Source organism: Motacilla alba, chromosome 9, assembly GCF_015832195.1.
Source record: "Motacilla alba alba isolate MOTALB_02 chromosome 9, Motacilla_alba_V1.0_pri, whole genome shotgun sequence".
Taxonomy (NCBI): domain Eukaryota; kingdom Metazoa; phylum Chordata; class Aves; order Passeriformes; family Motacillidae; genus Motacilla; species Motacilla alba.
Genome location: NC_052024.1, coordinates 4,768,819 through 4,793,683, shown reverse-complemented (window position 1 = coordinate 4,793,683; position 24,865 = coordinate 4,768,819). Strand labels below are relative to the sequence as shown.

The 24,865-nt window shown below is 47.6% G+C and overlaps 1 protein-coding gene across 2 annotated transcripts; it reads left to right on the top strand.

The window, feature by feature from the left end:
• The first annotated feature begins 4,029 nt into the window (after nt 1-4,029).
• On the top strand, nt 4,030-19,360 carry TRA2B (transformer 2 beta homolog). Of its 2 annotated transcripts, XM_038146031.1 has the most exons (9): nt 4,030-4,181; nt 10,137-10,270; nt 13,655-13,817; nt 14,064-14,252; nt 15,063-15,178; nt 16,034-16,117; nt 17,865-17,927; nt 18,373-18,446; nt 18,951-19,360. In XM_038146031.1, the coding sequence occupies exons 1-9, from the start codon at nt 4,146-4,148 to the stop codon at nt 18,959-18,961; spliced, it is 870 nt and encodes a 289-aa protein (XP_038001959.1). In that variant the 5' UTR covers nt 4,030-4,145; the 3' UTR covers nt 18,962-19,360. The 2 variants fall into 2 exon arrangements, with proteins under 2 accessions (XP_038001959.1, XP_038001960.1); XM_038146032.1 differs by lacking the exon at nt 18,951-19,360 and having other exon boundaries at nt 18,373-18,454.
• The last annotated feature ends 5,505 nt before the right edge of the window (nt 19,361-24,865 follow it).

Here is a 24,865-nt window from a genome sequence, read left to right as displayed (position 1 = left end):
GATCTGGGTGGAGAAAACTGCTGGTTCAGCTCCCTGTGCCTCTTTGTGCCCTTCTCCAGATCCTTTTTTAGTTCCCTACAGTTCCTGCTCTGTTTGGGCTCCCTTCACTAAATCCTCAGAAAGGAGGAAGGCAAGAGGGAGCCTCCTGGCCCACCTTGACTCTAATGTTCTGCCCTTTTCTCATGTTTTTTGGTCTCTTTATAAGGGAGGGACATATCATCCTGATCCCTTCAGGCTCCTTCCTGAGCACCTCACACTCTGCATAAAGAAACATCATATTTTACTTTGATTTTCAAATCATCAGGATCCCAATTCCCATGTAAATGTATTCGCAGGATGCATGTTATTGGCAAAAGGAACTTATAACAACTTTCTCTACAGAGCACTGGGTGCAGTGGAACTTGCTCCTTATTTTAGCATTTCTGCTGTAACCACGACGCTGTTTCTTCTCATCCTGTCCCTGTTCCCTGGGAGCAGAGCCCCAACCCCCTTCCTGGCTGTCCCCTCCTGTCAGGGAGTTGTGCAGAGCCACAAGGTCCCCCTGAGCCTCCTTTTCTCCAGGCTGAGCCCCTTCCCCAGCTCCCTCAGCCACTCCTGGTGCTCCAGCCCCTTCCCCAGCTCTGTTCCCTTCCCTGGACACGCTCCAGCCCCTCCATGTCCTTCCTGAATTGCTGGGCCCAGAAGTGTCCCCAGGGCTGGAGGTGCCTCACAGGCCCCATTGCAGAGGGGCAGTCACTGCCCTGGGCCTGCTGGACCCACCATGGCAGGGACAGCCCAGGGGCCATTGGCCTCTTGCCCACCTGGGCTCGTGTCCAGCCGCTGTCACCAGCACCCCCAGGGCCTGTCCCAGCTTTCCAGCCACTCTGTCCCCACCCTGGAGCCGCACAGACTTGGTGTGACCCAAGGGTAGGACCAGGAACTTGGCCTTATTGACCCTCACCCCTGAGCCTCTGTGTGTTGTCCTCAGCCCACGGATCCAGCCTGTCCAAATCCCTCTGGAGGGCCTTCCTGCCCTCCACACTCCCACTCAACTTGGTGTCACCTAGGAACATACTGAGGGTGGCCAATCCCCTCATCCAGATCATGGATAAAGATATGAAACAGTGCTGGGTCCAGCACGGAGCCCTGGGTTCCCCAATGGTGCCCAGCCCAAGCTGGATGTAACTCCATTCCCACCATTCCCTGTGCCCAGCCACAGCCAGGTGTTTGCCCGGGAAATGGTACATCCATGGAAGCCATGAGCAGCCAGTTTCTCAGGGAGAATGCTGTAGGAAACAGTGTCCAAGGCACAGGTGAGAGTGTTAATTTAACTGCAAAAGATGTTTCACAAACTCTGGCAGGAATATATCTCTGGAGACCACGGCCAGGAGGCCCCCAAATCCAGACTGACATTGCAATACAAGCTGGAAGTGGCCTAAGCAAACAGAAAAATGCCTCCTCAATCCAGCTGCACTCCCTGCACAAAAGGCTGCCTCTCTGGGTGCTGCTGGGAGCAGGGAGATAATCTCCTTGGGATCATCTCACACATCTCTGTGCCGCTGCCGCAGAGGCCAGGCACAGCGGGCTCAGGTGTTCCCCTAAGGTAGGGAGGCTTCCCTAACTGCTGGTTACCCACATTTCAATGTGAAGGAAGGGATCAAAGCGTGCTCACATCAGCTGTTTATTTTCCTCCATGCCCTCTTCTCCTGCTCAGAGTATTTTTGGGAGCATTGAGGGGGTCTGCCACCATGGGACGGGGAAGAGGACCTCATTCCTCAGAAATTCCAGATGATTTATCCCTGCTGGTGTCTTCTTGTCCCACAGGTGAAGGGGAAGAACTTGAGGAGAGGTGGGCAATGCCTTGCCCTGCAGTGAGGGTTATAGGCAGTTCTGGGGTTTGCAGTTTCTGAGAGTTGAATACTGCCTAGATTTGTAAATATAGACCATGGACTGGAAAACAAATGTCCATTAAACTTCCTGCAAGAAAGGCAGGAGGAGCCGAGGTCTCTTGGTCTGTTCAGCCTGGGGAAGGGGAGGTTGAGGGCAGAGCTCATCAGGGGCTGCAGCTTCCTCCCGAGGGGCAGCTCCTGTCTCTGCTCTCTGTGACCACAGACAGGACCCAGGGAACGGCTGGAGCTGTGTCAGGTGAGGGTTGGACTGGATATCAGGAAAATGTTCTTCCTCCAGAGGGTGCTGGGCACTGACCAGGTTTCCAGGGAATGGGCACAGCCCCAAGGCTGCCAGAGCTCCAGGAGCATTTGGATAATGCTCTCAGGGATGCACAGGGTGGGATTGTTGGGGTGTCTGTGCAGGGCCAGGGGTTGGACTCGATGATCCCTGTGGCTCCCTTCCAGCTCAGCATCAGTGTGTCAGTAACTGTGCTGGAACACAAGCAAAGCACTGAGATGAAACTCATGTAAAAAAACCCTGCGGTATTTTTAAATCAGCAAAAGCTGTGAAAATACTGTTCACCTTCCTCTTTAGCTGGTAAATTCACCTTTGTTCTGGGGCTGGCAGGGAGAGGGAAGGCAGCCAAGCAACCTCTGGCTTGTCTCTTCTCAGGAGTGTCAGAGGTGATGGAAATGGAGCTGGGGTTCCCCCTGGGTGCCTCTGTAGTCATCACCTGGGAATGCAGGGCGAAGCCATCAGCGATTTGCTCTCTTCGCTTTGCACTTTGCCTCCAGCCTGCTCTCCCAGCATTCTCAGCTGCTGCCACTTCAATCTGTGTGGGGAATGGCACCAGGAATAAGCCTGATGGCCAAAAATCCCACTTTAAAAAGGTATAGACCTGTTCAGGTTCTGCCTCGCTGCTTGTTAACAGCACAATGGGGCGGGCAGGGCATTACCCAGCCCTCATTGCACAGGAAATGCATTTCAGTGAAGAAAAATAGTCACTGCTGGGATGTCAGGTGGTTATGGAAGCATTTCTGGAGCAGGATTATGTCCTGCAGCAGTAGCTTGTGGGATAACAGGTGCACTTCTAGCTTGAGAGTTGGTTTAGCTTAGATGTTAGGGGAAAATTGCTCCCTGTGAGGGAGGTGAGGCCCTGGCACAGGATGCCCAGAGAAGCTGTGGCTGCTCCTGGATCCCTGGAAGTGTCCAAGGCCAGGTTGGACAGGGCTTGGAGAACCTGAGCTAGTGGAAGGTGTCCCTGCCCATGGCAGGGGCTGGAAATGGATGGGCTTTAAGGTCCCTTTCAAACGAGACAATTCTGGGACTCCCTGGGATGAGCTGAGCGGGTGCAATGTCTCCTCCTGTCTCCCACCTCCAAGCCTTGTGCGGTGTTGTGGTTTGAAAGGCGCTGAAGAAGTCGGTATTTTGGTAAAACCACAGCTGTGTGTTTTAAGTCTGGGTGGTTCTCTCTGTGTGGGTTCCCTTTGCTAATGCCTGCACAGTCCTGGCCCTTTGGGGCTGCCGGTGCTTTACTGGTGCTGCTTGTGACATAAAACAGATACAATGGAGGTGTTTGTGACACTCCTTGCTGCGCATATTTTGTGGAGAAACTATGCCAAGAACAGAGGAAAACCCGCCATTTCAGCGACACTCTGCTGCCCTCGAGCGGGTGCCTAAGAAATATCCCGCTCTTCCCTGCCCACGTGCTTTGAACTAATGCTTTAACACTCAAATAAAGTCCCTCACAATCACATTTTTAAACTGTTTCCGCGGCCTGGCGAGGGCGAGGGGCGGGGCCTCACCTGAGGGCAGAGGGGCGGGGCCTCACCTGAGGGGCACAGGGGCGGGGCCTCACCTGAGGGCGGGGCCCCATGGAGGCGGGTAATGGCGTTGCCTCACGGATGACGTCAGGGGGCGTGACCATCTCACACAGGGGATGAGGGCGGAGGGCCTCAGGGTTTGGGGGTGGGTGAGGGGGCGTGGCCATTCGGGGGCGTGGTCTCGCACCCCTGGCTGCTTCAGGGCAGGGGCGTGGCCTTTTCTTAAGGTGTGGCTTAAGCTTGGAGGCGTGGCCTTTCTCTTCGGGGGCGGTGCCGTGTGGGCGTGGCTTTGGGGCGTGGCCTCCGGCTCAGGGCTGTCCCCCCTGGGGGCGTGTCCTGCCGAGCGCGCGCGCGCGGCCCCGCGGTCTCGTCACTTCCCGCGCGGACGGCGCTGTCGCCGGGGTCGGTCGTGTCCGGTTCGGGCGGCGGTGGCGGGAGCAGCGGGACGGGACGATGAGCGACAGCGGGGAGCAAAACTACGGCGAGCGGGTAATACACGGAGCCCGAGCGCGCTGCGCGGCCGGGCTCCCCCTCCCCTCCCCACACACCCCTCCATCGCCTTCGGTTGGCGCCGGTTCCCCGTGTTCCCCCACGTCTCCTTTTGCGGGTGGCGGAGCCTCCGCGGGAGCGGAGAGGCGGGTGAGGCGGCGCGGCGGGGTGGATGGCGGAGGGGCCGCTCCCGCATGAGGCGCCCGGCGCCATCTTGGGCCGGGACCGCGCGCCCGGGAGGGACAAAATGGCGGCCCCGAGCCCTGAGGGGCCCCCAGCCCTCCGTCCCACCCCTGCGGAAGGAGAGTCCTTGTGTTATCCTCTCTTCAGAGCCGCCTTGCAGTCTACTCTTGAGCTGCTCTCTAGTTTAGATTGCTTTTCGCTCCCTCTCCCCTGTGACAGTAACTCTGCTTCTCGGGCCTGGTGTCTCGGGCTCTCCTCTAATTTGAACTCGATAATGGAGGCAAGCCCTTGGCTTTGTGAAACCTGCGGCAGATACCTCCCAGGGCCCCTAGCTTGGCCAAGATCTCACTGTCCCAAAGAGCTTTTGTTAATGTCGAAATAAATGACTTGCTAAGCTTCACGTTTGCGATGCACATCTAGAATTGCTTTTTGTTTACTGGATCAGCCTTGTTTGCCTTTGATGTCTTTGCTTAGGGTCATTACTGTGCTCTGGGGATTTTTTTTAGCATAATTCAAATCTTTTGCAGCTGTATCGGAGGGGGTTGTGGAGGTGATAAGTTCCTAAGTTTTAAACTGGAGGGAGCAAGAAATATTAGAAAACGTAGTAATTCTGAGCAATATCTTTCTTAGAATATGGTTTTATCTTATTAATTCACTCCAAGAAGCCGTAAAATGTGAGCGTTTCTACTTCAAGGTAGGTAAGATTAGAAAAAATTGGTCTCCAGGGGGCTAAAAATGGGAATGAATGGTGAAGGACAGGGATTAAGGAATAGGCTCGTGCCAGCACCAGTGTTTTCATTGGTATCTTCATTCACTCTGAAGTTTTTTTAATGAGTGGGTATTTTTTTGCTCAGGGTGAATTATTTGTGTGTTCGTTTTTTTAAGGATGCTTTAATTGTTGTGAAGGTCAGACTGGAAGCCAGTGTAGTCTTAATAAAGTTTGCCAGCATAACCTGCATTGTATTTTCAGTCAGAAAGAGTGGAAATAATAAAGCTTCCATAGCAAACTCTTTTTGTGTGAAACAATCGTGCAGAGTACCGGGGCAGAAATTGTTGTCTGCTGCTTTATTGTATTTTTAATATAAAAAATGCATTTTTTAGGCAGTCTTTGCCAGTGTCTAGAATGAATTATGTCTAAACTCTTGTGACGTTTAAATAGGTAAGTTGTTTGAAACGGCCGTGTTTGTAAAGGTGAAACCATAGAGCTGCACACCTGCTATTCCAGACTGGAGCAGGGATTGGTTTTCCTTCTGCTCTTGCCAGTGTTATTTATGAGGATTTTTGCTTACTTAAGGCTTATGTTTTACCGAGTCTATGGCTTTTGTGCTTTTCCCAGCTGGAGTCCTGCAGACTTGAGTTTGTGTTTGGATAAATAATCTGGAATATGATTGCAACTGCCTTAAACTGTCCCAGGTGCAGGTTGCCAGCAGGAATTGAGCTCCTGCTCTCTCCCGCAGTGGTGTTCCTTCAGCCAGTCAGATCTGGGAATTCAGTCAGCTGGATCTTGTTTTACTCCATTTCCAGCTGCACTGGTTTGCAGGCCTGACTCGATTGAGCCCTCATGGCAGCTTTTGGGATGAAGAAATTCCAGGTGCTTTTGCCAGGAATGGGGCTTGTTTAAGCAGCAGCATGAATTTACTCTGGATTATGGCATTTTTAAAAAGGGGGGGGAAAGATAAGAAGAAAAATCCTTGAATTGTCTTTCACAGCTTATGTTCCATAGGGGGATGAACTGAAGAAACTCTAAATTGTTAAATACTGGAATATACTTGAGATGCTGTTGTTATGCTGCAATGCCTTGGTTTTCCAGCTTAATTTTGTTTTCACTGAAATTGTTCTCACTGAAGCACATGGGATTCAGGCATGGAGGGATTGGAAGAAGACAAGTTAAAGGCCAAATTAATGAATCCTACCCTGTGAATTAGTTAATTATGGTGGTGGTGATTTGGTATGTGGTCAGAAGCTGTTCAGTATGCAAGGTTAGGGTGGGGAGGTTTTGTTGGTTTGGGGATTTTTATGTATAAAAGCTCAGTTTACAGATTACTTACAAGCTATTTGATACATGTATTTCCAGAAAAAAAGTGATTTTTATTGCTAAATTGTGTGAGAAGGAGGTCTGAGGAAGCAATTTGAGGTTAGAGATGAGCTGGTCACTCAGTGCCACCACAGGGATGGACCATGCCCTGTGTTCCTCCCTCACCAGCTGGCACTTGCTGGGACCTCTTGGGGAGCTCGTTCAGTGCCCAAACCTGTCAGAAGATAATTTGGGTTTTGCTGGTGGATTCATTTCCTTCCAGCTTGGGCACTGGAGGAGCCCACAGAGCCAGTGGCAGAGGTGGTGGGAGGAAGCTGTGGCCTGGTTTTTCAGAACACACTGTTCTTTCTGTGCAGTTTGGGAACCTGTGGAAAGGGATGGTTCTGCTCTCCCTCCAGTGACTCCCCAGCTCCCCCAGCAGTGATCTCGTGTCCCTCAGGGGAAGGGAGGCAGCTTCCCTAAGGGAGAGGCTGGGGAATGTGCAGTCAGCACAGGGACACCTTGAATAAAGAGCCTGCAGATCTGATAATGTCATGTGAGGCTGCACCTTTCCTTAGGAGAATGAGTGGAAATACATAACTTCATAGGAATAAATGATTATAAAACCTTAATACTTCTATTTCTCTGTATCTTACATTACTGACTGAAATCTGTAACTCTCATTCCTGTGAGGAAAACCTGGTCCTCAGAAGTGCAAAGAACTGTGGCCACCATCTGCTTCTGTCCATGGAAACCTTTCCCACTTACTGCCCCCCAAATAATCCTGCCTTGGGACATTCCCTGCTCAGTGTACACGGCTGTGAGGCTCTTTGTGAATGTGCTTAGAGCTGTAAAAATCACCCCAGCCCTTGGTTTCAACGGGCTCAAGGTCTGCAATGAACCATTTGGAATCCACAAGCCTGGACTTCAGGGCTTCCACGTGAATTCCAGAAGTGCCTGATGAAGGGGAAGAACTGTTGATAAGACCAAGGGATGTGGGGAGGGAGGTTAAATTCACATTTGACAAGGTTAGGGGGGGAAAATGGTTGTGGTTTAGTGAATACCAGTCTGGATCTGCTGACGAGCAAAGAGCAGGAAAAGAAAATGTGAAGGAAAACCAAAAAAAGATGGGAGAAATGAGCTGTGGGAGTGACTGATGTGAACCCTTAAGGGTGTAAAGTAAGTTTGTAGTGCTGCAAGCCCCCGGTACTTGGGATTTTGGATAGGGAGGATTTCCTAGGGCTTGGGGTGGAACAGGGACAACTTGGTAGTTTTGGGGTTTATTACCAGTCCTGGTGATATCCAGAGCAGGTGAGGTGCATTGAATTCCTTTAAGGCTGGAATAAAGAAGCACAGTAATCCTGTAAAATGGGTGGATTGGAGGATGATGTGGGGGAAAAAAAAGTGGATTTTTAAAGACTGGGAAATGTGAAATGCAAAGGAGTTGAATGAAAATAGGCTACCAGTTAAATTGTTTTGATTTTGGTAGATAGTTGTCTTTAAAACATTTTCTTCCCGAGTTTCTGCTCAGCTCCTCAGTGTCCAGATTCCATATAAACCTTAAAATAATACATCAAAGATTGCCTGAAAAATGTACCAAATATATGAAGACTTGCCTGTTCTCTACTCAATTCTTCAAAGCTTTTTGACTTTTAAAAGCTCTGACAAAGGGTTTGGTGTGCGTTTGTGGGCAAAATCCTCCCAACTGCTTCCCTCCAATGCTGCATTTCTCCTTTTCTTTCTGGTCTCCACCTGTATTTGGACACAGCTCGTCCTGTTTAGCCCAGATTATCTTCTGTGAATTGAAGTATTTTTCCTCAGGTGAAAAGCAGCTTTGGTTTGGGTTTTAGTCCTTCTTCAATCTTGCTTTGTCTAACTTTGTTAAAGAGCTAACACTTCTTACGGCAAAATTAATATATTAACTCAGAACTCATCTCTGTGGTGTGTTTTCTTTGAAAGGTAGTAATGCATTTAGGTTAAATTAGTTAATTGTAACTTAAATTACTCCTAAATATCCCCCCTGTCCTTTGCAGTGTTAGTACACGGGGAAGATGTAGTTTAGAACAAAACCTTAAACATCTCTATGAAGAATACAGCCTTGGCCAACTTTGTGCTATTTCTGTTGCTCTTGGGATCAATTGCAAACCTGCTTTGTGCTGTGCATCATGTTTCTTTCTCCTGTACGGCAGGGAATTGTAAAATGGTAACATTTGGTTGAAGTTGTATAGAAGTGACCAAAGCATGTAAATTTTGGCTTGGCAGATGAATTTCTGAATGCTTACTACAGGATTCCCATCAAGTTAGTGTTCAGGTTTAAGAGATGGTAGAAAGATAAAACAAGGGATTTTGGAAGAAAATCTGGTACCCAGTGTCATTGGTAAACTTTCTTCATCAGAATTTACACTAAATTTAGGATTGTTTTTAGAAAGAAGTATAAATCTGCTGAATTTTAAGTTTTCTCTAATACCTTGAAATGAAGAATATCTTCTGCTAGCGTGTTTAGGTGTTTAAGGCATATACCCAAAGCCAAGCATTTTACTGATTTAAATATAAAAATACAGAATTTGAAGCTGCTAATTAGGTCATGTCGCTGCCAGAGGAGGTTGCCAGTGAGAAACAGAGCAGGTGGGGTGTCAGCGCAGAGCAGTGGAGTGCGGGGCTGCACTGCACTTCTGGTCAGTGGGGAACGCAGATTTCTGTGCAAACACGAAGCCTGCACATGTAATCCCCACTTGTGCAGGCAGCTGGGGGTGTGTGCTCCTCAACCTTCACACCAGGGCTGCAGGAGGGGCCCAAAATTCAGATTGGAGTTCATGGAAGGACCAGTGCTGTGCTTTCTGCATTCAAAAGCACATCAGTGGCCGCAGCAGGACCTCACTGGAGTCACTCCTTGGTGATTTTGTCTCAGCGTGTGGCTGATAGTGCAAATTATTTTGAGTTTCCTGATGCTACAGTTCCTTAGTAGGTACTCAGTTGATCCAGTTGCACTTGCTGTTAAACGCAGGCATAAATAGCAAATTTAGCTACTTAGTGCTAAGTTAAACTGAGTTGACTGAACCTGTTGATAAAATCGTAGGGCTTCGGTAGATTCAATTCTTGAACTGCATTTATAGTAAAAGTCCACAACACTTTTTTTTTTCTAGTTTCAGTTTTGGCACTAGATTTTATCCTGGAGTTCTTAAATATTCTTCATCCTGTTCTTTTTCTATTAAGGTTAATGTTGAAGAAGGAAAATGCGGAAGTCGCCATTTGACAAGTTTTATAAATGAGAATTATTTGAAGCTCAGGAATAAGTGAAGCTGAAATTTGAAAAAAAAGAAAGTGAATGCATGCTAATTATCAGACCAGAAGTCCCACTTGTAGAATATTGAGCAATTTGTGTGAAGTGGGGAAGATGAAAGAAGTCAGAATTTGAAACGGAAGAATGAAGAAAAGGAATAAAAATGAAGTTAAGATAAGAAGTAATCTGGAATCTGAAAGCACTACGCTAAGTAATTACTAGTCTGTTTATGTGTCCCTGTATATTTTGCTAAACATGCATGCATTATCTGTTTAATAGCAAAAGTACATGCAGGGTAAAGAAGTGTCTACCAGGGAAAAAAAAAAAAAAAACCTCCTTAAAAATCTAGGCAGTGCTAATGCCGACTGCCCGGACACATAGCTATGAATATTTACCATTTATTTCACTGGAGCTTGTTTACAGCCCCTAGGTGAACAAGGAATTGTGTACAAATTAGGCTTTCAATATCTGCGTGCAGGAATCCCGTTCTGCTTCCAGAAGCGGAAGTGCTCATGGGTCTGGCAAGTCGGGGAGGCACACCCCTGCAAGATCTCGCTCTAAGGAGGATTCCAGGCGCTCCAGGTCAAAATCTAGATCCAGGTCTGAATCCAGGTGAGTTTGCTTCTTTTACCTCTTCCTCCTCCTCCTCACAAGTCAGATGATTGTCAGAGGTGGCCCAGCTTAGCCAGTTCTGTTTCCAGAGTTAGTGGATCTTGTGTGGACATGGAATACAAAGGGGCATGCGTGGTTTCAGGATTGGGAAGGCCACATTATATCAATTCAGATATTTTTGTTGCTTCTTCCAACAGTTAAATCAGTTATGTAGGTTTGTATCCCTGCTGATACGCTTTGGAAGAGCCTGCCTTTTATCTCTTGGAATACTGACTTGTGTCTGAGCGTGGAGTACTAGGACCTCTAGATCTTAGGGTTTTTTGTGCATTAACAGAGTTTGGTGCATCAGCAGATTTCCCATTTTAAGCTACATTCATGTATTACGTTTCTTCCCTGGAAGCAGTGATGTTCCTGCAGTAGTAGAAAGAAGAAGTAGAGATAAATGTGAATTTCACAGTCTGACATTTTAAATACGTTGATTTAACTGGAAAATTAACAGGGTAGGAAGCTTTGACTATTAGACAGCTCTGCAAGCTCTCCAGAAAAGTTGTGGAGAGCTTGCTTATTGTATTTGTAATGTGGCAGCACAAGCATCTGCCTGCCTATTGCACTGTGTTACCTCTTCTGATACTCACCTGCCAGCCAAGCTGTGTGCAGGGTCAGAGTTCCACTTAAAAGAACGGCTAGTTGAACGCTGCCTACAGAAATTCATGTGTTGATCATTACTTTACTCCTTTGTAGGCATTCAGGGTGAAAAAAGTGAGGTTTCAGCAGTGTGGTTTTCAGGTGAGCTGTTCACAACAGACTTTATGTGAGCAAGCAATGAATTGCCAAAGCCTGGGGGGCAGGCTGAAGGAAGATGCTGTGCTGTCAGCAATCACCCAGGGTCGAAAACATAATCAAATAGTGTGGTAAATCTTGCAAGATCAAACAGAAAGGCTTTTGTGAGAAGGAATGTAATTGGGAAGCTTTGACAGCAGAAGAATGAGTTTTTTTGTGTAATTCAGGTGCAGTCACAAGTGTCATATCATGCACCTGGCAGTCCCTGTAGTGTAAAAAGAAATGTGTTGAATAAAAGGACTAAATACTTGTTAGAGTAGTGCCATTACTGAGTGTGGAATTGGAGTGAGCTCTGGGAGTGCCAGCAGGGACAGATGATGGGGCAGCTCAGCAAGGGCCCAGTCCCAGGTCCTGCTCTGAGCTCTGACCCTGCTGTCAGGGCTTTATCCAGTTGGGGTTTGAAAACCTCAGGGGGGGGAAGTTGCAAAGCACCTTTGGGGAACCTTTTAGTATTAAAACAGCAAAGTCAGGACACCCTCCCAGCATATCCTTCTGCCCTTTAATCCATATGACTCCAGGGATTCCATACTCCTTAAATGTTTCCCACTTACGGAATAACCACAATACTGAGTAAAAATGCAGTCACAGATGGTGCACGCTTCTGAGGAAGCAAACAGAAGATGTAGAATTTATAAGAAACCTGGCAAATCTTATTTTTGCAATAAATAGTATTTAAATAATACCCTGGCCACTGGCTTTTTACTTTATGATGACCAAAAAGTAGACGTTTATAACTACATTGGTTTTCCTGAGCATTTAACAGCTATCTTGAAGGTGCCTCTGGCTGGAAATAATGGAATTACGTGCCAGAGTTAGTGCTGATGAGTAGATTTGGACAGAATTGTGTCGAGGCACATATTTAGAAACAGCATACTTTAATCTCTGTTCAGTGCTTTCACACGTTGGGATGTGGTCCTGGGCAGATCTTTGAACTCTGGCTTTCCCCAGAGAAATAACCCTGTGATAACTTCTATATTTCTTGGTAGTTTCTGTTGCAAATGTATTTTTGAGTTACCAGCTTTGTAAATTAAACTTTGATTTGGGAACCAACCTGTGTCCTGGTGTTTTTATCAGTTGAGGTGTGGATATACTTGATTTTAAAATCTACTTTTATTGAAGCTTGTAGCTCCTGTCTTTGGCTGATACCATTCTGGTACCTGAAATATCAGTTCTGTGTTTGCCTTAATTTTTTTTTTCCTATATCTGTGGCTGAAATGTGGCTGTGTGCATGTGTGGAGCTTCTTTTTTTGTTGTTGTTGTTATTGATATTATTTCTCTTTTTTTTTACTGTTTTCCCAGCTTCAGGGAAGTTCTCTCTCTCTTTTTTTTATTTTTTTTATTTTTTATTTTGTTGCCAGAAATAATGTTTTCTTTATAAATACGTACTAAGAAGTGCTGTAATGGGACATGCTGAATTAATTTCTCCTGGACATGAATATACATTTTAAGTTGAGCTTCTCTGGCTCTCTCCTGATGAGGTTGAAGGTGTTTTTTGGGGAGATAGATTGAACAGTTTGGCTGCCTGGTGACACTTGGGAAATCCTGGAAGAAGCTGTTAAATGCTCAGGAGTAAAAGCAGTTCAGGTTTAGAGCTTCCCTCACACCAGTGGGGTGGTGCTGCTGTGGAATTAGAGGAAGGGGACATTGAAGACACAAGAGCCTGAAAATCAGGAATTTGTGACTCAGATCCATTGACTGTGACACTGTTTATTGCACTTAGCCTTGAGGGGTTTTTCTTTGGAGTGGTGTGGAGTGCAGATTATTCAGTGCAGCTGTCAGCAGACCAAGATCAGGTGTAGTAGCCCCCTGTGAGTGCCCAGCTTCTCCTGTAGGATTGTCCGTGTTGGGAGGGGTGAGGCTTTGGAAGAAGGAATTAAAGAATTTCACACCCTCGTGTCCACAGAGCTCGTGATGTAAAAAAATATTTTTGGGGAAAAAGAATTAGTGAGCAGTTGCACCTTTGCATAAATGCACTTAAGAGTGTGAACATGTAAATATTCACAAACAAACAGCAACAAATAACTGCTGAAATACCAGCAGGTAAATGAGCCAGCTCAGGATTGATTTCTTCAGATTGTGTTCAGCTCTGTTTCAGGGCATTTGCTTTTCAGTGTCACCCAAGGCAGCACTTAGAGAGTTGCCCCCCTTAGTGGTGCATGCTTTGTGTTAAAGTATATTTACTGTTCCCTTTGACTGATGCGTGTGAAAAGAAAGCCACCCCACCTGTTTTGACCTAAACACTGGATATTCTAAGCTCTAACGTGTCACACCCAGGTAGCTTTGTTAAAGGAAGAGCTGACTGTGATGGAGTGCAAGATCCTGGACTGCAGCAGGAATGCCCTGAGACTATCTGCAGTAATCTGATAGTAATGATTTAGCACACAGTCCTTGAGAGTAGCGAGTAAATGGATTATAGCTGGGGTATGTGGTACTGCAGGATTTTGGAAAACAATTATTTGAGCTTTTTCTGACTGTCTCATGGATTTTTGAAATGCTGAACGCCCCAACAAGCCCAGCACTGTACCTTTGTCTCCTTTGCCTCAGGTCTAGATCGAGGAGGAGTTCCCGCAGACACTACACCAGGTCGCGCTCCCGTTCCCGCTCGCACAGGAGATCCAGAAGCAGGTCGTACAGTCGAGACTACCGGCGACGGCACAGTCACAGCCATTCCCCCATGTCTACTCGGAGACGGCACATTGGGAACAGGGTACGTGTGTGAGGGATGAGTCACTGTCCTGGGTGCATCCTGCAGTCGGTCTCTGTGCCCTGAGAAACACAAAGGGGTTTTGTGAAAGGCTTGTAGGTTTAAATTATCACTGTCTGTTAGCGGGTGACCCAACTCTGTGCCCCACATTTGTTGTTCTTCTTGAAGCCCTGACAGCCACAACTCGAGAAATACGTTGCACTGCAAATAAACCCAATTTGATCTTAATATCTGTGTCCTTTCCTTTAGGCAAATCCTGATCCAAACTGTTGTCTCGGAGTGTTTGGGCTGAGTCTGTACACTACAGAGCGAGACCTGCGAGAGGTTTTCTCCAAGTATGGGCCCATTGCCGACGTTTCCATCGTGTACGATCAGCAGTCGCGGCGCTCCCGAGGCTTCGCCTTCGTCTACTTCGAGAACGTCGAGGATGCCAAGGAGGTAGGTTGGGGTACACAGTGTGGGCCGTGTTTGCTGGGCTCTGAGCTCCTGGGCTGTGTGTTCTGTCACGGGGTATAGCCAGGGGAAACTCAGAGCCTGAAAAATACTTGGAATCTTGTAATCATGGAATTGGGGCTTACTAGTGCTGCAGACTGAATCGGGAATTCTGTAGTCACGCAAGTAAAGAATCCTGCACTGATACCAGGCTGCCCTTTATGGGCTGGAACAAGGCTTATATTATGCATAAACTCCACTCCAGGGAATCTCCAATTCTTTTCCAGATCTGTCATGAAATCTTCCATTTTAGGTTGGAGCTTGATGTGTAGGTCCTGCTACCTGGCAGAGAAAAAAAAAAACAAAACCAAAGCACAATTGGTTTTGGTTTTTTACTTTTTATTTGTGACTCTGATATTATATCCAAGGTTGTGGTAGTTTGAAGGATGTATTTGAATACCTTAGTGATGTTCTTTCAACCTGTAAATGTTTTATGTTGTGTGGTGGAGCAGTTACATCTCACATCAGCATGTTCAAATACTGCTCTTAGTCATGTCAGAGGCAGTGAAAAAATTGCCCAGTGATCTTCTTTCAGGATTTTAATGCCACAGAAGACATATTTTCAGTGGTTACTGGCATGTTAAGTCCAGCTGGCCTAGAGTGTCTTACAGTACATTCACTGCAAGATGTGACACTCAGACCTGCCTCCAAACTGAGCTGTGTTTTAGGACATTTTAACACTTAAAGCAGTGGTTAGAAATTCATGTTCTTGCTGAAGTTCATACCTACAGCTTATGCTCTTCTGTCACTCCTTAGGCAAAGGAACGTGCCAATGGAATGGAGCTGGATGGAAGAAGGATCCGAGTAGACTTTTCCATAACAAAAAGACCTCACACACCTACGCCTGGAATCTATATGGGAAGACCCACTTAGTAAGTTTTATCTGTGGTTTGGTTGGGTTTTTTCCCCCACAGCCAGTACAGGATAGAATTCATTGTTTTGTAAAAACTCCTGTTTCTCCTCTGAGAAGACCTGATTCTGAGTGGCTTTCCTGGTTTCTTGAGCTTCCACATTAATGCACGAGTTGTGTTTCCTTGTTCATGGCTGCTGTGCTGTCCACTGAAAACACTAAACATGAGCATCAATAGTCATGCTTGTATCAACAGGAAGACATTTTGACAATTTCTAAATTATTTTAAGTAGTTTTCCTGTGTACCTTCAAATATTCATGTTCTTTGCAAGCTCAGGTTTTCAAGAGTGAATGAACGAGTGCTGGTCGAGGAGCTGGGTGGCTCAGTTAGCGTTAGGGCTTAGCAGTTTGCTGTGTTGCACTTTTGACTTCAGGTTGCCACCAGTATCAGTTGTTTTCCCAAGTCATTCCCTGTTCATTTCCCAAGACTTTCAGCTTACTGATGGTTATGGTGATGTTAAGACTACAGGTTTCTGGTTTTTTTAGTCAGAAAGTTGATTGAACAGGAACTTTTTCAGGGTAAAAAGGGGATGAAGACTTGTCTCAGAATGGAATTCCTTGTGTGTCTGTAATACCAAAAAGTTGAGGTTTATAAAGGTTGAGGAAAACAGCTGAAAGTTCAAGCATTTAAAAAGCAGTTATTTAAGTAGTCCTGTTCCCACCTGCACTGGTGGGAAAACAGGAGTGCTCACACTCTTCCAGCTGTAAGGATGGGACGTCATAATAGAATCTAGTTTAAACAGTGTAAATTTACCAGACTGCAGACAAAGTTTAAGTTCTATATCCTATTAAATGCAATTTCCTTCACTCCCTGCAGTGGCAGCTCACGGCGGCGAGATTACTATGACAGAGGCTATGACAGAGGCTACGATGACCGTGACTATTACAGCAGGTCGTACAGGTGAGCATATTTGGAATATTTTGCTGCTCTCTAAACTCTGCTTTCTCATCTGCCCATGCAAGCATTAGGCAGTTCATCCTACGTAACTATTCCAGAATATTTTTGCACTCGCTGTCGTTCTGGAATCTTCTGTGAAATCTCCACCAAAAAGATTGCTCAGTACAAATCAAATTGGTTGGATTGAGTAATACTTGATGGTGTTTGACCTGTGGCCTAGCTTAGTCCAAAATGTTTTCTGAATCTGCACTAAGTTTTGAAAAACAAAGTGTGTTCTTTGCATTTTCGTTTTAGAATCTTTAGTTGGTTCATCTGTTAGCACTGAAATGGTGCAGATTAATATTTGAGTTGGTATTATAGTGTCAACTTATATTTTGAGCACAGTGTGGTAGATAAAAAATAAAAAATTTGTGTGGTCGCCAGTATCTCCTGCTGATAATTATGGCATCTCAAATGTTGCCAAAAACAAGGAATTGGGGAATTGGGGATTGGACATCTCCATTAAAAGGCTTTTTTAACACCCTTTGTCAGGTTGGGTGTGTGTGTAATCATGGTCAGGGTGCAGTTGGTTTTGGTGCTAAAGAAATTGTCCAGCAAAATCCTTGTCCCCTACAGAATCCTCACAATTTCTGGGACAGTGTTGAGTTGAACACAAAGATCAAAGTTGATTTTTTTTCTGTCTGCACTACCAAACATTCCTGTAAATGCAGAATTCTGTGTATAAGTTACAGTGTGGGCCCAAGGCTTCTTAAATGGTGCCTTTTCATTCTGACAGGGGTTTGTGGATGTTACCAGAAGCTGTGATTGGGTCAGGAGAAAGCCAGTGAGAGTGACCTGCTCTAGTGGGACGTGTCCCTGCCTGTGGCAGGGGTGTGCCCCTGGCTGATATTTAAGGTCTCTTGCAACCCAAACCATTCTGGGATTCTGTGAATAAATACAGAGCCACAAATGGCTTGCGTGTGGCTACTTGAAAAATGTCATGGTGCTACTTTCCCCTCCTACAGACATGGGTTGGTTGAGGATGAGAGAAGTGTTGCTATGTTGTCAGGGCTTCCCTGAGGAAGAAAAAGTTGGAATTGTTCAAGATGCAGTGGAACATTGTGTACCCCACCCTAAAAATTCCATTGGTAACAATTCCTTTGCATTCCCTGCCCTGTGTGAAAATAATGCCAAGGGAAATGCAGTGTCAGATGGGAATTGTCCTGTTAAAACTTCAGTTTCTCCTTGACTGTGGGAGGCTTAATTTTGCCTGAAAAACTGTCTGTAAATAAGGGAATAAACATTAAAAACAATGCCCCAAAAACAACTGGGGAAGACTTTAAACTTGATTTAGTCTCCTGGTAAAGCTTTGCTGATCTGAATCTGAGGAGGTTCCAGTCCAACCACTCAATGCTATAAGGTGTTGTTTTTGTTCTCCTTAAAAAGTTACATCACAGTTCTTGTTTAAATGTGACTCTAAAGTGTTAAAAATGTCAGGACACGAGGGTTTTCCCTGCCTCCACCTTGGAATCAATGTTTTTCCTCGGAATAGTGAGTTGATCTTGCTACTTGAAAATAAATAAGTAAAAGAGTTTTCCTTGAGTAGGTAAGTGTTTAAAAATCAATGTTAAATGAAGTAATTCAGCATCACCCAGCGTGGGAGCTAATGTTGTCTTATCTTCACGTCATTTTCTTACTTGATGGGGGGGTTTGTACAGTGAACTTTTTATTTTTTAAATTCCTAAAAGTCATTCTGCTTCTGTTTTCACAGAGGAGGAGGTGGTGGCGGCGGAGGAGGCTGGAGAGCTGTTCAGGACAGGGATCAGTTTTACAGGTGTGTGCTGGCTTCGTGGAATTAGGCAGGGAAACACAAAACTTGGGAGTGCCTGGATTGGAGGGGTTTGGGGCTGCCTGGCTGTAGCACTGACTGTAAGTCAAGGACATCTTCACCTTGGACAAGTAATTCAGATTAAAAGTGAAGGTGGATTTGGCTTACCCTGCTTGTGTGGGATGCTTCTGGCTTCAGAGTAAATTCACATGAAAGCAGATTGTGAGTGTAAGAGCTTGTGTTTGTTGTGTTAGTCAAAAATAGTACTGGTAACAAAAATGAGAATTCAGATCTTTGCTTTGTTACCCTGTAGATCGGGTCTCCCATGCTTTATAGCTCTCCCAAGTGCATTCCTGAGACCTGGATGGGGTTAGAGCTACCCACATAAAGCTGCTGCCACTCGCCTGTGCAGGTTTTGACAAAGGGATTGTTTGTGTCACCCCTGTCACAGGAGGAGGTCACCGTCCCCGTACTACAGCCGAGGGGGCTACAGATCCCGGTCCAGATCCCGGTCCTACTCACCTCGTAAGTAGCCCTGGACTCGTGGAATGCTTCGGGTTGGGAGGGACCTTAAAGCTCATCCCATTCCCCCCCCTGCCATGGGCAGGGACACCTTCCATAGACCAGCTTGCTCCAAGCCCTGTCCAACCTTACTGTACCTGGGCCTAGCCCAGTCACAGAGTTCATGCCTCAAAAGTGAATTTGCCATTCCTTGAACTTCTCTTGAGCTTCTGTGTCCACTAAGATTGACTTTGGTGTGGATATTTTATTGAGCCACAGTTCCTTTATTGCTTCATTGAGAAACCTTGAGGACAGAGTGAATACTGAGGAAAAACCAAGTGAGATAACAGCCCTTGTTTGAGTCTGAGATCCTGTGTCTTCCTCCAGAACTGTTAAAACTGGAGTTTGGGAATTTGGTTACCTCTTGGACATCAGGCTCAGATCTGATGTGGGTTTGAGGAGAGGCAGTGGATTTAGCCAGAAATCTCTCAATCCATGAAGTCTGACTGTTGGGTTTTTGTCTTTCAGGTCGCTATTAAAGCATGACACATAGAGGAATTTCTAGCTACAGCCTTTGAGTTGAAATTGCAAGTTTGTGGACAATATTTTTTTATTGTCTCTTCTGTTTAACCAAGTGACAGTGCCTAGTGAATTAGGTGACTTTTACACCTTTTATGAAGCCAACTTCTGTGGTGTTCAATGCTGTTTCATTCTGCATATTTGTGTAGTTTGGTGCTTTGTTTCCAGTTGTGTTTTGAAAGGAGTATGTTTTGCATGTATTTTTTTAGTCTCCATTTTGACTCCTGAAAGGTTTCTATTGTAAAGACAAAAACTGTTCAGTAAGTTTTTTCTACTGATTCCAAGTTATTCCCAAGATCCAAACCTGTGTAAAATGCTTTCCGAAAGTGAGAAAATAAAATAAAAAGACGTTTGTTTTTTTTCTTTTCCTACTTATTTTTGCCAAGAAAACAAAAGCATGGAAGTAATCCCAGGGCAAATGCCATCCACTCCTTTCAGGAAGAACCAGTCTTTTGGTGTCCCACAAGTAAATTGCACCTGAGGTGCTTCTCAAGTCCATTTCTCACTCATGAAATCAGCGCTGAATCCCTTATTTGGGTGTTCAGCTGTTGCCTCTTGTATTTAAAAGCTTCTGGGCCAACACTTCATGTGTATCTGTCGTACCCATAGTGAATTTGTGAGCCAGTTGTTTTTTAATCCTGTGTTGGAGGAACTTTCCACATTGGTTTAGGGTGAGAATGTGGGGTTTTGTGGAAATAACAGGAATTTCTAGACTCAAAACTGATGATTTCTATGGATGTAGGCAACAAAGTTTAAGGAATGATGTGCCATCATGTAGAGGAAGAGACTGAGGGAAAGGCCCCACCTGCTTCAGCTGCCTGGAGAGGAGGTGGCCAGCAGCAGCACACCAGGTGTCTTAGGGATTTCCAAATTATCCAGGTATTTGTTAAAACTTCCCTGTTTTTACTCTCCGGAGTGCACAACAGAACCATGGCAGTAATTATTTTAAATTGTCTGAGCTGCTCCTGGTGACACATTTTGGAGTTGGCTGCTCCTGGTGACACATTTTTTGCAATGTGTCACGTGGCCTCTGTGCTGAGAGTGTCCCAAATCCCTGTGCCAGGCCCGTGCTTGGTGTGAGCATTGCGAGGCCACGGTGCATTGTGGAATAGTTTTGTTTGGAAAAGCCCACTAAGATGGACTCCATCCACTCCCCAGCACTGCCAAGGACACCACTTACCCATGTCTCCAGAAGCCATATCCAGAGGGTTTTTAAATCCCTGCAGGGTTTTTAAATCCCTGCAGGGATGGGGACTCCACCACCTCCCTCAGCAGCTCCTTCCAGTGCTTGACCACCGTTTCCGTGAAGAAATCCCTCCCAATGTCCAGCCTGAACCTCCCCTGGCACAGCTTGAGGCTGTTTCCACTTGTCCTGTCCCTGTTCCTTGGGAGCAGAGCCCGACCACCCCCAGCTCCTCTGTCCTGTCAGGGAGTTGGGCTGAGCCAGAAGGTCCCTCCTGAGCCTTCTTTCCTCCAGGCTGAGTTCCCCCGGCTCTGTTCTCTTCCCTGGACTTGCTTGAGCCCCTCAATGTCATTGTGAGGACCAGGGGTGCTGGTAAGGCTCAGATCCAGATGAAAATTCCACCAAGGGTGCCAGAGGAAATAGGTGTCATCTGTGAGCAGCAGCTTGCTGAGGTGCACCCCCTAATCCACGTTCAAGCTGCTCTGGGGTTTGGGGAAGCAGCTGCTCTAGCTGCCCTGGGGAGGAGAGCCTGTTGTCCAGCACTCCTGCTGCTGAATCATTCCAGGGGCTCTCAGCCCAGGCTCTGATGCTCCCAGGGTGTAGTGTTGCCCTGTGGCACGGCTGGCAGGCGGCTGTGGGCTGTGTTGTGCTGGAACCCACAGCTGGCTGGCCTGGTGCTCTGCCAGCAGTGAGGCAGGCATTATCCATGGGAGGGGGAGCCTACCCTGACCCCCACCATGGATCCCACCAGGGCAGCGAGGAATCTGCTGGAGCAGCATCTGCTGCCTGGATGTGACAGGCTGTGCCCTTTCCAGACCCGCTTTCCTGTCAGCAGAGGACAAATAAAAACCTGGGAAGCACGTGCAGGGGAAAAAGGAAACCAGGAGCTGTTTGTGCCGCTGTCCTCTCCCCACACACGCAGGTGGAATTTCCTCTGGGGCAGTTTGAGCCTCTCCCTGTACAGGGGATGCTCCTGTCCCTGCAGCCTCTCCTGGCTTTCCCTGGGCACGAGGAGGGGCCCTGGAGGGATTGTGGAGTGTGAGGGACTTTGCAGTATCAGGACAGTCATGGGTTCAGTACATTCAGGCACCTCTTGCACAAGCAGAGCACTAGCTCTCTGCTCCTCATGGAATTCCATGAGCTCCTGAAAATCCCATTTTTCCTTGCACCTCCTTCGTTGGGGCTCAAACCATTTATTTTGCAGATTGATCACACAAAAGACAGGTGCTCCCATCCCAGTGGAGCTGCTTTGGAGCTGGGAGAAGCTGATCCTTTCATTTTCCTGCTCGGATGGGAAGTGTACAGCTCCATAGGACCCTCCTTGGTGCCCATCCCTGGCACCTGGGCTGTGCTCCGCACCACGTTCCCACAGATCCATAGCTTTGACATCACCTCAGGAGAGTCAGCAAAACTTGGAGCTCCTGGTGCCTGCCCACCATTCCCATCATTAATGTCTCACTCTTGCTCAGCCCCAGCGCAGCTGTAATTAACACAGACACTAATTACCCAGCCATGCCAGTGCCTCCACCTCGGCATTCCCGACTGTTGCAGACTTGGAAACTTCTGAAATCCAGTGAATAGTGAGTAGATTTTCACTCATGTCCCAGCAGAGGGTGAGCAAAACGGTTGAAAAGCATGGATGCATTTCCCAACCAAATTGTGAATTATTTTCTCAGCTCTGCTCTTCCTGAGGGATAATCCTGTCTCCCAAGGTGGGCTGCTTCTGTGCTAGTCTTCGATGCTCTTCCCTCACCTCGGTAGCAGCTGCACCATTCTCCAACTGGGAAGTTTATAAAAGCCAAAATCCACATTTCAGACGATTGGGAAATTTGGGATCAGCCCAGCCTGGAGCTGCCTGGTGGCTTGCTCAGAGTGGTGAGGGGCAGGTGGCAGCTGCTCTGGCAGCATGTCCCGATCCCGCACGGTGGCACAGAGTCATCTCTGCCACACGCTCAGGAAAGCAAAGGACAGCAAACCAAGTCCTTTCCTAAAGGAAATGGGTTCATTTTTAGGACAGGGTTTGCTCAGGGCTTTGTTCTGTGCACTCTCTGCAGCCAGAGGTGTCCCCCATGGAGCAATGAGCAGCTGCATTCCCACCTTGTTCCAATCCCAGCAGTGCAGGGGTGGCATGAAGTTCTCCTGAGATTCTCTGTGTGATGAATAGTGAAAAGTATCCTTAAGGATTCAGGGAAAAGTTGGAGATCAGAGAGATGAGGCAGGTTCTTCCTGGGCCGGGTCGCTGGGCTTTTCCCTCTTGGATTATGCAGCCTCCTGGGGTAACTTTTGGAGGCACCACATCCCTGCTGGCTCGAAGCAGGATCCTCTCTCCCCCTGCTGTCCTTTCTCTGTCCTGTTCCCAGGACCCTCTGGGGACGTGGGATCCGAGGAGAGATCCCAACGCAGGTGCTCCAGCCTGCTCCCTTAGCAGGAGCCCCAAGTGCCAGTCCCAGGAAAACCAGTCTGCCAGAGCAGGGTGATGGAACCTCGTGGATCCCACCCTGCCTGCTCCGAGACGGGCTCACCAAAGGGTGGGGGTAAAATGGTATTGTGGGCCAGACTGCTTCTCCTGAGCTGGGAGGAGACTCAGGAACCCCCCCCGGCTGGCCCCAACACGGATTTGGTAGTCCCAGATGTTTGTCCAACCTCCTCCCAAAACTTCAGCTGAGGAACAGCATCTCCTCTTCCCATGTCCAATCGACCAAACACTCCATTTTTTTCCTAGTTTGTCCTGTTTTTTCAAGGCAGCCCTTCACACACAGCGGGTTATCCTGTCCTTTCCCAGACTAAACAAACCCTCCTTCAGCCCCTCATGGCCTTTTGCTCATTTTATCAGTCTTGCTGCTGCATTCCAGACTCATTCCATGCCAGCACCTCTTTCCAGGGAGGAATGATCTTACCTACAAGGCTGCCCTTGGGAGATGCTTTCCCTTTCCTTCTGGATCCTGCACCACTTTTAGGACCTTTTTTCCATCTGGCTGTCACCTCTCCAGCTGTTTTGTACCAGTGCTCTGAAATCTTCCTCCCCGAAGCACAGACTTCCCTTGAACATCACATCTGGACCAAGACAGATCCACCAAAACCAGGAAACAGTATCAGCTCCATAGGGTTGGGAAAGCATCTGCCAGGGTTTGTTGAGCTCTTTCTGCAAAGCCGAAAGTCAGGGGCAGGAGGGATGAGCTCATGCAGGTAACTGCAGGAGACTCCTCTGTTGCATCCAGCTCCAGCAGAAGGCTGGTTTGAGGAGTAGTAAATGAGTATTGCATCCCATGGGCACTAATTAATCCCAAAACCTCGTGTTTCTCCCACTGCTTCCCAGTAGCAGTGACCTCACACAATGAACCAGCAGCTTCCTGCCCCATTCCTGCCTATAGCTCATCCCTGAGGAGGCAGGAATGACCTCAACAAGATCTTTGAAAAGGACTTTTATCGACCAATTTCAGCCTAAAATCACCCCAAAAAATGTGCTGGGGATGGAGGAGCCGTGAGCACCGGTGACAAATGACAGCCAGGCAGGAGCTGCACTGAAAGCAAAGCCAGAGAAATCAGAGGAGAAGGATTCTTCTGGCTTTGCATCATCGCAGCCCAACCACATCTATTTTTGCTGTAGACATGGCATTGAGCACCCGTCACCGCTATTCCTACTCCATCCATCTCCGTGTGCCAGGGAAGACTGGCAGTGGGATGGAGCAGCAGGAGGAGCGGTGGTTTAAGTGTCCTTAATTGCCTTTAAATCTGGGGAATTCAGATTATTGCCCTTCACCCCCCAGCACAGGAAGGGATGCCTGGCCCTGGACACAACGCTCCGTTCCAAGAGCGCAAGGCCACTTGTCACCCACCCAGCCAGGATTATTCTGCACCTTATTTCTGTCTCCAGTCATGTCCTCAGTGCGATTCCACAAGGATTATGCTTTTATTTTCGAAAGGAGAGAGGAAAATGTCACTTAACCTGCAGGCAGGTGGTGACACCAACTCCAGGTGACCTGAGGACACCCTTCAGCAGAGCCCCAGAGGCTGCAGGAGCCATCTACCCGCGGGCAGAGAACGTGCACAGCTCATGGCTGGAGTGCCTGGCACCAGCTCGGCATCTCCTGGAGCCTTTCCGACAACGGGATCACACACAGTGATGGCTGGTTGGATCTGGCTTGGGAAGGGTTCACCCATTCTTGTTTTCCAAAAAAAAGCATTGTAAAAACATTATTATTTGTATTATTTCTCATGTTCGTGTATTTGTTTTAATTGCATAAGTAATTGTGTAGATAAATATATAAATATAAAGATGTATTTCTTATTTATTTCTTTGCTTTGGTTCCCGAGCGAAACGGTTTTCCTCTCCCTGAAGGAACTCCTGAAGGGTTGGGGCTGCTGGGCTGTGGTGGTTTCCAGGGCAAAGGGGCGGGAGCGGTGTGGGGCGGTGGGTTCAGGACAGAGGGCGGGATTGGGGCTGATGGGGTTCGGTGGGGTGCAGGGCAGAGGGCTCGGGGGTGCTGGCGGGGTGCGGGGGTTTAGGGGCGATGGCGTTCAGTGGGCTCCAGGGCAGAGGGGTCGGGGTGCGGGGGCTCGGGGGTGCGGTGGGTTCCCGTTCAGGAGGGCGGGGGGCACAGCGCCGGTCCCCCCAGCCCATGCCGTCGCCGCGGGGCTCTGGCGGCTCCACCTGCCCCCCCGCGGGGCGGCCCCGGGGCCG

What these genes read in the sequence shown, in the direction of transcription:
- TRA2B (XM_038146031.1), top strand. Translation starts at nt 4,146, where the DNA reads ATGAGCGACAGCGGGGAGCAAAACTACGGCGAGCGG. An exon ending in AGCAAAACTACGGCGAGCGG is followed by an intron (nt 4,182 to 10,136) that starts GTAATACACGGA and finishes ATCTGCGTGCAG; the next exon opens with GAATCCCGTTCTGCTTCCAG. An exon ending in GACGGCACATTGGGAACAGG is followed by an intron (nt 13,818 to 14,063) that starts GTACGTGTGTGA and finishes CCTTTCCTTTAG; the next exon opens with GCAAATCCTGATCCAAACTG.